Below are 12,920 nucleotides of genomic sequence, written 5' to 3'. Positions count from 1 at the left end.
AAGCAAAACTATGTCAAACCACATTCTGCACGTATTGCAGCAGCATGGCTCTGTAGTAAAAGAGTCCGGGTGCTAATCTGGCCTACCTGCAGTCCAGATCTGTCATTCATTGAAAACATTTGCCGCATTATGACCCTGAACTGCAGTGCAGCTGAATTCCTTTATCAAGCAAAAATGGGAAAACATTTCACTTTCAAAACTACAGCAGTGTCTCCTCAGTTCCCAAACGCTTACAGAGTGTTGTTTAAAGAAGAGGTGATGAAACACATGAAATATGACCCCATCCCAACTTTTTTTGAGACGTGTTGGCATCAAATTTAAAATAGCCATATATTTTTCAAAAAACAATAAAATTTGTCAGTTTGAACATTTGATTTGTTGTCTTTGTACTATTTTCAATTAAATATGGAGTTTAAATGATTTATACATCATTGCAATCTGTTTTATTTACATTTTGCACAGCATCCCAACTTTTTTGGAAATGGTGGCAGAACAGAATAGAATTGGATAGAACAAACCTGTGTTACATCTCAACAGCAAAGAACTTACTTGCAAGTGGATAATGGAGGTAGCGCTGCACTGATACACTGTTAAAAAAGAAGGTTCTTCAAGGGTTCTTTAGTAAAGAAAAATTGTTCTATATAAAACCAAGAACCCCAAGTGTTCAATATAGCATACAATATATACGTATATTACACACACACACACACACACACATACATATATATATATATATATATATATATATATATATATATATATATATATATATATATATGTGTGTGTGTGTAATTCTCTCTGAGAATTGCAGGAGGAACAAATGACCCGACAGTATAAAGCAGCTCACCAGTCTATATTACTACTTGTATCAAAACCTTAACACCTTTTAAATTGAACAACACATCTCAAATAAAACAGACAGCTATCAAAGTCTTTCTAGCTTCAGCTCCGCCTTGTATTAGTTTTCTCTTTCTTGCTTTACACAGAATCCATACCTAACACACAAGATCAAATACACTGATCGAAGAAAATGAGTTTAATCCATTTTTAATTGGAACGTAACACACTTTTGTCTCATGATCCCCAGAGTACCTATTAGCAGTGCTTTACACTGTTACAGCTCAGGCTCCTGTCATTCTGCAGTGTAGCCTCTCAGAGACACAACCTCTGACCCCATCATAATGCAGACTCAAACTGGGGTCTGATGAGTCAGCTCCTCTGGGGGAGCGCTCTGTCAGAAAAAGAGAGAGAGAGGGAGAGGGAGAGAGAGAGAGAGAGAACCCTGCAGAACTGACTGACACATTCTGCTTAAATGAAGGTGCCCAGCTCTTCAGCCTGGAAGGCCATATGTGGAATATGTCATCATTGATGGTTTGACCAAACATTTATCCAATTTATTTTTCAGACTATGACTTTCTGTCTCACGGAGAGGCCATTCCTGCTTTAGAAGCACCAGCTTTCCAGTCCTGAGGGGCTACTGACCTGTTTACTTCCAGTGTTTTCTCCACTGTAATATATCTCAGTCAGCTTATCGAGTCATTCATCCACTAAATCAGAAACACAGAACCTAACACTTCTTAACTCAAGCCATCCTCTGCTCAATTCACTGACTGCCCAAGTCCTTTTACGGGAGAGTTTTATGTAGTCAAACAAGTTTGACTAGAGTGTGCTTTTGGTCATCATCTCAGATTTCCATAGTAACATCATCTGTGAATTTTCACAGGCATTTTTCCAGACAGGCTATGAAAACTTATTGTATACATTTAAAGTAATTCACTGCTGTTGGAACAAAACCTTGTATCTCCATTTCTGTCATTTTTGACATAATTCACATAAAATGCCTGTTGTCCTTTACATCGTGTGTAAATTTCCTGATGAATGGACTAAAAGAAATGACCCAAAATGACTTGGTAAAAAGTGCGGTTCCATTGACTTACATTAAAAGTATATTTTTCCTTCTTCTGTAAAATGACCACTTTGGAGATACAAGGTTTTGTTTTGACAGCAGCAAAATATTTTAGAGCTTGTCTGTAGTGACCTAATCGTGTTTGAATTATCTTACCAGACTTCTATAGCAAACGTTACAACTTGTTAGTCGGAGCATTTGCACTCACTTCACTTGAGGCTGAATTGCTCATAAACTGTAGGTGCTGGAAACAAAGTTTATGTTTTGTTTTGTAGCAGAGATGTGTAGGATGCTTGTACAAAACAATGATTAATATAGCTAAAAAAAAAAAAGTTGTTGTTTCATCTACTGTATAAATTAGCAGGGGGGCTGTCCAGTGGTCTTAAACACCCACCCACTAATTTTATCAACAACTTTTTCCGTCAGAAAACAGAAAAGCTTGTTTACTTTCAATCGGTGCGTTTGTTCTATGTTGGTTGACTGGCTGCCAAACCAATCACAAGTGGTGACTGAAGTGGTTTTAAATCTTGCTTGCTGTGAGTTGCATTATAGGATTATCCACCCACAAACACCAAAAAATGATTTATATTTTGCAATATTATTCATGCAATATTATGCAGTCTAGGCACCAAAATGACAACGGCCAACTTTTAGTCCTATTGCAGCAGCAGTAGCCCTAGAAGGGTCATGTAGGCTAGGCTAGTGATAGCCACAGCTTGCTAGCTTATGCCCACCTCTAATGCTGCCCAATAAAATCCTTTTCTAGGAGAAACACTGCTTAAGTCCCACTCTCAACAAAAACATATTTGCATATTATAGTAACCATCTACTGATTTCAGTCAAACCTTTCACATTAATCTTTGTCATTCACCTTAAAATGCTATGGAGTATTTTCCTGTACATGTATTCAGACACCAGTTTTGCAGGAAAAAAATAAATAAATACAAATGTTCCCATTATTTCAAAAGGAGTGGATCAGCCAAGATGTGTGGTGTCTGAAATTTGCTTCTTCGGGTTTATACTGGAGCTATGAGGCTACTGTGGCTAATAAATAATGGAAGCTCATATGCTATCAGTTAGCACTGTGCAAACTGCAGGCCTAACTTGGCTGCAACGCTCTCACAGCCCAATGTTCCTTCAGCTCTTTATATAATAGATCATCCCTCAATATGATACATTAAGGAAAACTCTGAAAGAGTTCATATGATCAGTGTAAGAGTCCTAGGGGTCACCAAAGGTCATACAGGGGAAAACATACATCGGACAATATTTTTGTGTTTGGCTAGGTTAGCCTACAAGAGCTAAGTAGCTAGTTAAGCAAACTGTTATGCAAACTTTGTTGGCGTAAATGTCAAATTATGTTCAAGTTTTGCAAAGTTGTCAATATAATGAAGTTCAAATAAAGTCGTGGGTTAAAACATTTCAATCCTGCCTGTCGCTGAATACATTCTGATTCTTCGTCACTGAAATGTACACCTAGTTTTAATAAATGAATATATTAGAAAGCAGCATGTCCATAAACACAGATATTATGTGTTTATTCAATGGAGTTCAGAAGTCTGAGACCACATTGAAAATCTGGCATTTTTATTATTTAAATCTGGAAAATGTAACAAAAAAAAAATACGACAATTAAAATGAAGAAATATTTAAAATTCTGCTCTATTTGTAGGACATTTTTCAAATAGAAGCAAATTTGTGAAATAAGGTTAAGGCCTTTGTACAAAACAATCTTTTTTTATTATTTTTCTTATTTCAGCCATTGAATCACCTGTTCAGACGACTCGTAGGTGGATTTGATCATCACAGACCTGTGGAGTTCACGCCAGCTTGAGCGGACGCTGTCATTAAAGTGAAAGTAGAACACACCACCAACTATGAAACTCCAAAATTAATGTAGACATTCAGAGATTCTGCTTTTCCCCTCAAAATGTTATGATCATATTATTGTGTAATAAAAAAAAAATATAAAAAAAAACAAAAGAACTTCGTATTAACTCAGAAAGAAATACAAAATGAAACCATTTCACCAGTAGTCTTCGATTTTTCGGCCCCACTGTATATTTTTACAAATAATATGAACATATCATATAAGAATATGTATGTTTGTAAACACATCAGACAGCTGCTTCTATTGTTCTAGCTATGCTAATGTACTTTGGTCCATGTTTATAGATAACAGTCTGGCAAGTTTTATAGAGATTACTGAACAACTAAACATGGTTTGAGGCAAGTTGGTGATGATTTAGACATGCAGTTTGCACAGTGCTATTTGGTACATAGCTTACATTACTTGTTAGCAACATTAGCTACGCAGCTCCATTTCAAATCTAAAGACTTTAGACACCAACATGTCTACGCTGATCGACTAGCACATTGATGGAATGAGGGCAATAATGTGCAAATTGGACTTTTCTATTGCTTTAAACCTGAGAATGAAGCAGCATTTCCAGCTAAGTAACTCCACAGAGACTGGAGATCAGCCCAGGTGCTAAAGATGTGTTGAGTAGGGTGGAAGTAGGAGGTGCATCACAGTCCAGCCCAGCAGAAGTGGAGACTGTTAGTGTTTTAGCTTTGACTCACCCCCTCGGCCTTCTCCTCTGTGTTGGCCAGCATCTCCTGCAGGGCACGGACGGACAGCGACTGCTCCAGCACGAACGTGCATATCGACAGGTCTGGAGGAACATTCTGGAAACACAGAGACACAATATTCAGCACCAGGTGCAGATGAGCTTCCCAAAAGCTTTGTAGAGCATAAACATCACTGACATGGCAGTATCTCCGGCCATCAATCATTTGGGGGTAATTTATTAAAAGATTTCAATAAATAAGTTGCTGATTTGCAAAAACTAAAGCATACTAGATAGAAAACTGTTCAGATCTTGAATTTTCTTTGCAAAAACTGTAAAACTTAAAGAAACAACTGACCAAAGGTCTTGGGAATAATGCCAAAGCACCTGTTTTATCCACTGGTTGTGATGTCAGCACTCAAACCTTTCAGGTGTTTAAACCACTTTGGGCCAAAAGAGTTTGACAATGTGCTTTTAACAATAGTTTGGTAAAGAAAATTGTCAAATCATTATTTAGATCAAAGCTGCTATTCATACCAGTAATGTGTGGCTAATTTGGAAGAAAATTGACAATGAAAATTAAACATTATTCCAAGAATTAAATTTAAAATGGTTCATTTGTCTCCAAACTTTTGACAGGCAGTGTAGTTAAAGACCGCTGACTCTGTAATGGCACCTGGTTAAAGAAGAATTCTGCCGATTTTTCAAAAGTTCTGCACAATTCAATCTCTGAAATGTATATAACGTCACTCAGAGTGGTTTGGTATGAATCGATTAATTGTAGAGAAACTTTCTTTACAGTGGTGGTGACAGGAACCAGGGGTTGCACCATCTGCAACACAAATACAGCCATTTTATGTACTATCCAAAGCCACCAGTGAACCTACACGTGTTTTTGAAAGGAATGTTGACGATGATAAAATAGCTTTAGATTTCTTCTGAGGCTTTTTTGCCTTACAAAGACCAGCATGTTCCTCACTGCCATGCATGAAAAGTATATTTCAGCCCAAAAACTTAATCTCAGAAGTATCATACAACGTCTTATCGCATAGGGCAGTGTATTCATAACCATTTACAACCATGTAATAACTTTCTGTGAGGGAGCTTTTAGAGGTATTAAACTCTTCAGACGTCTGGTTCCTATCACCACCACTGTGAACAATTCTGACTAAGTTTCAGTCAGATTTGAAGTTTCTCAACATCCCGTCGTTCATTTCTATGGGGGAAAAAAATAGTTGTCAAGCCCAATAATTACGTCTGTAAATGAAAGTTCGCTCTTTATTGCGTTATTATTATCAGGTTGAACCAAATAAAAGCTGAATTCTTCACCTGGTTTCACAGACAGCAACCTGAACAAGAAACAGATAAATGGGTAAATGAATAAAAGCAGAATCTTTTAGAGATGATTATTGATTCAGGTTTCCTGTGTAGTAGTAGTTCCTGCCTCATACAGAATTGAACAGCTCTATTAATATGAGGGCTTTCATTTTATTATAGCCAAAGGGTTCTTCTTAAATTCACGGCACAGTTTAGAGTTTTGTCCTGCTTATATATATATATATATATATTATATATATATATAGTATATATATATATATATATACACACACACAGTACATATATTAAAATTACGTACTATGATATTATAGTGGAGGTTTGTGAAGAAAGCAGTACATTTACCTTTGGGGGAGTAGAAATGTTAAGTCCCCCTCCTCAGTGAAAGGGGCAAAAATACCCCCTTAGGATTTTGTAGCAATTTTTTCAACTGTGAGTTTTTCAGCTCAACAGAATTACATCCACACATGGTCTGTTCTGTCAAACCCAAGATTATGAATATTAATAACATCAATAATAATAATAATAATAATAATAATAATATATAAACTACAGAATTAATGAACTTTGTAATGTTTATTTTTTTGCCAAAAAATAGCTTAAAAAATTAAAATGAAGTGGAATCATTAAGACATTAATTGGTTAAGGGGTGAATTTCATGTTCAATTTTCATTTTTAGAGCTGTATTTCACACTTTATTCACACAAACTTTGAAAAATGCACAGATTAGCAATTGTTTCAGATTCAAATTATGCATTATGTAAAACTCAGATGACAAATTTAAAGATTTTCGTGCTATAAAAACAAAATTAACTGCTGTTCTAGTTTATTTCCCCTTATTGTGAGCAGATTTATGCATATGGTTTAGCTTTATAGTAAATAGCCACTTCCTTAAAACAGTCCATCATGAATTCATCACGGATGTGATGTCACACCCATAAACACATACTGAGAAAATGCAGAATAAAGGTCATTTAAATGTTACCCATCATTAAATACAGCCTTCAAACTAGCCATATGCTTCATGTCACACTGAGTTCATCAAAAAACTGTATGTATGATTTGTGCATCATAGCTTGGCCTAAAAGCTCTGCTACAGAAATCAATCATTATTGATCTGTCCAGACCAAAATAATCAATCAGCATTATTGGCCTCTCTCATCCCCTGGTGAGGTACAAAGTGTGTGATTATGAACTCATTCTCTGCTAAAGCACACTGAGAAGGCCATTTACCCCTCTTCACTGGAGAATTAGAGAGGCAATCTGCTGTCAGCAGACTCAGGATGTCTGTTTGTTTGCTGTCGTTTATCACCAGGAAACAACATGTAAAATCTGTATGGAGTGTGTACTTATATTATGAGCAGTGACAATCCACATACTTTTAAAGGATCATGCATAATTCAGATAACCTTTACCTTTATTATGAGAGGAAAAACATACACCGATCAGGCAAAACATTCTGACCACCTCCTTGTTTCTACGCTCATTGTCCATTTTATCAGCTCCACTTACTATATAGGTGCACTTTGTAGTTCTACAGTTACAGACTGTAGTCCATCTGTTTCTCTGCATACTTTGTTAGCCCCCTTTTACCCTGTTCTTCAGTGGTCAGGACGCCCATGGACCCTCACAGAGCAGGTACTATTTGGGTGGTGGCAACTCTTTTTTTCCTCCCACTTCTGCACTCAATAATTAAAAATTACACAATCTAATGTCAACAACACTATACTTTGTTTATATCTATACATGTTTCTGTATTTTATGAATGTTTGCTGAAACCTCTACGAGGTTATACTAAGTATAAATGAGAAGACGTATGTAGAATAAATGTCAGTTGATGTTAGATTAGACAGTTAAAGTTGAGTTAAATTAGATGTGTTCAAAGTTGACATGAATTAGATTAGAGGGTTGGGGCAAAATAGATTAGACATGGTTAAAATTGAGATTAATTAGGTAATTCATGGTTAGAGTTAAGGCAAATTAGATTAGACATGCTTAACGCTGATGTGAGTTAGATTAGATGGTTACATGGTTAAAACTGAGGCGAGTTCGAATATATAGGGTCAAAAATAATTCAGACAAGTTTAAAGTTGATATGAGTTACATTAGACATATGTTGAGGTGAGTTAGATTAGATGTGGTTAAAGTTGAAGAGTTAGATGTGGTTAAAGATAATACGATTGAGATTAGACACGTTTAAAGCTGAAATGAGTTAGATTAGATGTGGTTAAAGTTGAAGAGTTAGATGTGGTTAAAGATAATACGATTGAGATTAGACACGTTTAAAGCTGAAATGAGTTAGATTAGATGTGGTTAAAGTTGAAGAGTTAGATGTGGTTAAAGATAATACGATTGAGATTAGACACGTTTAAAGCTGATATGAGTTAGACTAGATGTGGTTAAAGTTGAGGACAGTTCATTAGATGTGATTAAAGTTGGGTCAAGTTATATTAAACACAGTTAAGTTGATATCAGTAAGATGAGTTTAAAGTTGATATGAGTTAAATTAGACACAGTTAAAGCCGATATGAGTTAGATTAGACATGGTTAATGTTTATCTGAGTTAGACACGGTTAAGGTTAATGTGAGTTACATTAGACATGGTCAAAGTTGATGTGAGTTAGATTAGACATGACTGAAGTTGCTGTGAAATAGATTAGACATGGTGAAAGTTTATTTGAGTAAGACTAGGCATGGTTAAAGTGAGTTAGATTAGATGTGGTTAAAGTTGAAGAGAATTAGATGTGGTTAAAGATTATATGAATCAGATTAGATTTTGTTTAAAGTTGATATGAGTTACATTAGATGTGGTTAAAGTTAATGCAAGTTAATTAAGACACGGTAAAGTTGATGTGAGTTAGATTAGACATGGTTAAAGTTGAAATGAGTTAGATTAGACATGGTTAAAGTTGATGTGAGTTAGATTAGACATGGTTAAAGTTGGAGGTGAGTTCAATTAGATGTGGTTAAAGTTAATTTAAGCTATATAGGACATGGTTAAAGTTGATGTCTGTTAGATAAGACACGGTTAAATTTGATGTGAGTTAGATTAGACACGGTTAAAGTTCATTTGACTTAGATTAGACATGGTTAAAGTTGATGTGAGTTAGATTAGACATGGTTAATGTTGATGTGAGTTAGATAAGACACGGTTAAAGTAAATGTGAGTTAGATTAGACATGGTTAAAATTGAGGTGAGTTAGATTAGACATGGTTAAAATTGAGGCGAGTTAGATTAGACATGGTTAATGCTGATTTGAGTTAGATTAGACATGATTAATGTTGATGTGAGTTAGATTAGACATGGTTAATGTTGATGTGAGTTAGATTAGACACGGTTAAAGTTGATGTGAGTTAGATTAGACATGGTTAAAGTTGATGTGAGTTAGATTAGACATGGTTAAAGTTGATGTGAGTTAGATTAGACATGGTTAAAGTTGATGTGAGTTAGATTAGACATGGTTAAAGTTGATGTGAGTCAGATTAGACATGGTTAAAGTTGGTGTGAGTTAGATTAGACATGGTTGATGCTGATGTGAGTTAGATTAGACATGGTTAAAGTTGATGTGAGTTAGATTAGACATGGTTAAAGTTGATGTGAGTTAGATTAGACATGGTTAATGCTGATGTGAGTTAGATTAGACATGGTTAAAGTTGATGTGAGTTAGATTAGACATGGTTAAAGTTGATGTGAGTTAGATTAGACATGGTTAATGCTGATGTGAGTTAGATTAGAAATGGTTAAAGTTGAGGTGAGTTAGATTAGACATGGTTAATGCTGATGTGAGTTAGATTAGACATGGTTGATGCTGATGTGAGTTAGACTAGACATGGTTAAAGTTGATGTGAGTTAGATTAGACATGGTTAAAGTTGATGTGAGTTAGATTAGACATGGTTAATGCTGATGTGAGTTAGATTAGAAATGGTTAAAGTTGAGGTGAGTTAGATTAGACATGGTTAATGCTGATGTGAGTTAGATTAGAAATGGTTAAAGTTGAGGTGAGTTATGTTGATGTTAGGCAGGGTTAAAGTTGAGGAGCGTTACCGTGGATATCAGTACCTTGGAGTTGGAGGTGGACTCCAGGAAGCAGAGTCTGTTCCCAAATCCCTCAGCAGCCAAACACAGTTTCTGCTGCTCCTTATGAAGCGTGGCTGAACACTGTAATACCACCTCATCGTCCTACACACAGAAAAAACAATATTGTTAGCTGAAAAAATACTACACATTTACAGATTTAGCAGATTCTCTTACCCAGACTCACAGGGTCAGATGAACCTCTACTTTTAGGACTGTTGTCCAAGAAACCTACACAAAAATAATGAAACCTAACTAAATGAATTAACACTATTTCAAGTGCTAAATGGTACAAGTGAATTAAACAATGCCAACAGCCTCTTTAAAGCGTCTCTCGGGAGGTGAGAGGACTTTCAAATGGCGCCACATGAAGCACTTTGCGCTTTCCTGTTTTCCACTCTCATCCAGCGTCACTTTCCTTTTTCATTATGCATCAGGCAGCGAGTCTCAGGACAGATGAGCATCAGTGAAGGGAGAGCCTGTTCTTCCAAACACTCCCTCTCCACCTTCTCATTTAACTTTAACTTGTTCCACTTTTTCTTTTCTGAAACTGATGGAGTTTTGGCCAATTTCCAATAGCTGGACAGCATGTTTTTCTTTAAAAACCGAGCTTTAAAATGATTTTATTGAAGCACTTCACTGAATATGAATGTGTAAAACCCAGGCTATCATGCTGAAACTATTTTAAAGCTAAACTGAATTTCAGAAATTTGTGCTTCTCTACAGATGATAAAATTGTACACAATAGATATGAATAGATAAGAAATGCACAGTAAACTCCAGACTGTGGAGACTCTTGGATGCTATTGCTGAATTTCAAAGTTTCACCAATTTCCGAGAAGCCAAAACATGACAAACAAACAAAAACAATCAGTAAGAGACAGTAAGGGAGGAGACTGAAAAACAGTTCGATGGAAACCACTTGCTGGATTTAAATGGAAGAGCTATTTGGACCGGCTGTCAGTGAGGCGGGATGGTGAATAGTGACAGGTCTGACAGGTCAAACACATGAAGCGCTCTCTGAACAGCAGCTCACTCTCTGTCTCATCACCCCAGTGACAGACACTTGCACTGAGGTAGAATCTCACTTTACACACTAAACGGGCATCAAAAATGTCTGGCATGCAGCTAAACATACCCAGCGACAGCACACATGTCAATCATTATCAAAACGGTCATAAAAAAGTGAACACACAAATGGAGAGCCAATATACATACACTACTGTTCAAAAGTTTGGAATCACGTCATCTAATCTATATAATATATGAACATTTGTTACTGTCAATGTAATAATAACTTACATCTTGTAAACTAGACTCCAATAGTATTTTAGACATTTCATCCAATATTTCAAGGAGTTATTACATACTGTAATGTACTAATTACAAATATCTATTGTAAGGTTTTTCTCAATATTTCAAATATCAGGCATTCTGGATGTTACTTTTTATTATAGCTTCATTCTCAATGTTTTACAGCTAAATTCATTATAAATTTAATTACAGCTCTGTTCATCTTTCTAACACTTAACCTGAACCCTGTAACATTGACATAAACATGCTATAAATATGTTACAGCAGATGTCATGCGCTGTAATAAGTTGCAATACAACCATTACAGGTAATTAAACCACAGTAAGTTCCAACCTCACAACGTGATTGGCCGAGAGGTATTCTCTTTACCTCTTTTGAATCTCTTTTGGCATCACTCATCAATCATTCATCTTTAATGTAGCAGCAACAATCAGCCGTTAAAAAGCCACAGTAGTTTAGCTGAAAAGAAAAGAACTATAACAAATAACACCACGTCCGAATAGCAAGCGACGCAAATGAGAGACAATGGCAAAAACAAAAATGAGCACAATGCAATCAATGAAGCTGTACATTACACTCAATGTGAGTGGGGGCCAGCTGAGGGCGACTCTTTTTCACCCTAAATACAGCAGTTAAGCCAGCCACCTTTCGTCACAAACACAGAGAAACTAGTCAAAAATGTAAGAGGAGGAAATGACTGAGAGCTGTATGATGCTTCCTCTAATTTGTGTAAGGATATTAAACAAAATGCAGAAATTGCTTGACTACTGGAAGAAACTGCTGCTCTTTCCAAAACCAAACAACCCCCCTCCAAAAACAAACAAAAAAACTCTTCAAATCCACACGATTCATCTGAACGGCCTATTTTACATTCGAAAAGGCAAATTTCATCAAAAGTCGACGGGTTTTCATGTATGGGTCATTCTACAGAAACGTCCACTTTTTTACCTATCCACAGGGGTCACTGGTGTTACTGATTGTCACGTATAAGAAAGGTAACAACAGTGACACTTTAAAGAAAAATGCATTTTACAAAATGTCGGCTACAGAGCATCAAACCACATGCCAATCATGGAATGTCCACTGAAATATGTAATTTTATCCATTCGTATTATATTTCTTTACAATTACCTCAGAATAAAGTCGGTCACACCAGTGACTTCAGCTAAAAGCTTCATATGAAATCATGAGCTAAATGAGAAAATCTCTGATAACTGAAAGACACAGTGGACTCACCATGTGCTTTTCTTCATAGATCCTCAGACAACAGGTAAAAGGAAGTCAAGTGATGTCATCAGTGTGACTTTTATTTCAAAATAAGAGATTTTTTGCTACGCAGTAACAGCAGTGACACGACTCCTGGGGACAACAACTTTCAAAATATATATTTTATAATATTTATTTGCCATTTGTTTTCTTTGTCATTTCAATCATATATTTCATAGTCGTGTAGAGATTATTGCAGTTAAAATTGCAGAAAAACTTGTTTATTACTTCAAAATATGGCCTCAGCCTTTACACATGACTGTGAGGACGAGCTCTTCTGTGGTGCCTGGAATTCTAGATAATTGATTTAAAAACGAATACTGCTAAATTGGGGCTCAAGAAGGTGTAACTGTTAAAATACCTTGTTTTATTTTAAAATGTAAATAAATTGTAACCCTAACATGTTTGTCAAATTTTCAAGTTGACACAAAAAATGACGTTTCTGTAAATGAC

The 12,920-nt window shown here is 35.9% G+C and overlaps 1 protein-coding gene across 1 annotated transcript in view; it reads right to left on the bottom strand.

Annotated features, from left to right (window-relative positions):
• Positions 1 to 12,920, bottom strand: part of ryr2a (ryanodine receptor 2a (cardiac)) — a 368,896-nt gene that overhangs the window by 248,126 nt on the left and 107,850 nt on the right. The window contains 2 exon segments of the mRNA XM_036571987.1: positions 4,490 to 4,594; positions 9,873 to 9,992. Coding sequence (XP_036427880.1) covers positions 4,490 to 4,594; positions 9,873 to 9,992 — 225 coding nt within the window.

Source organism: Colossoma macropomum, unplaced genomic scaffold (genome assembly GCF_904425465.1).
Source record: "Colossoma macropomum unplaced genomic scaffold, Colossoma_macropomum, whole genome shotgun sequence".
Taxonomy (NCBI): Eukaryota; Metazoa; Chordata; class Actinopteri; order Characiformes; family Serrasalmidae; genus Colossoma; species Colossoma macropomum.
This window is presented reverse-complemented; position numbering and strand designations above follow the sequence as displayed.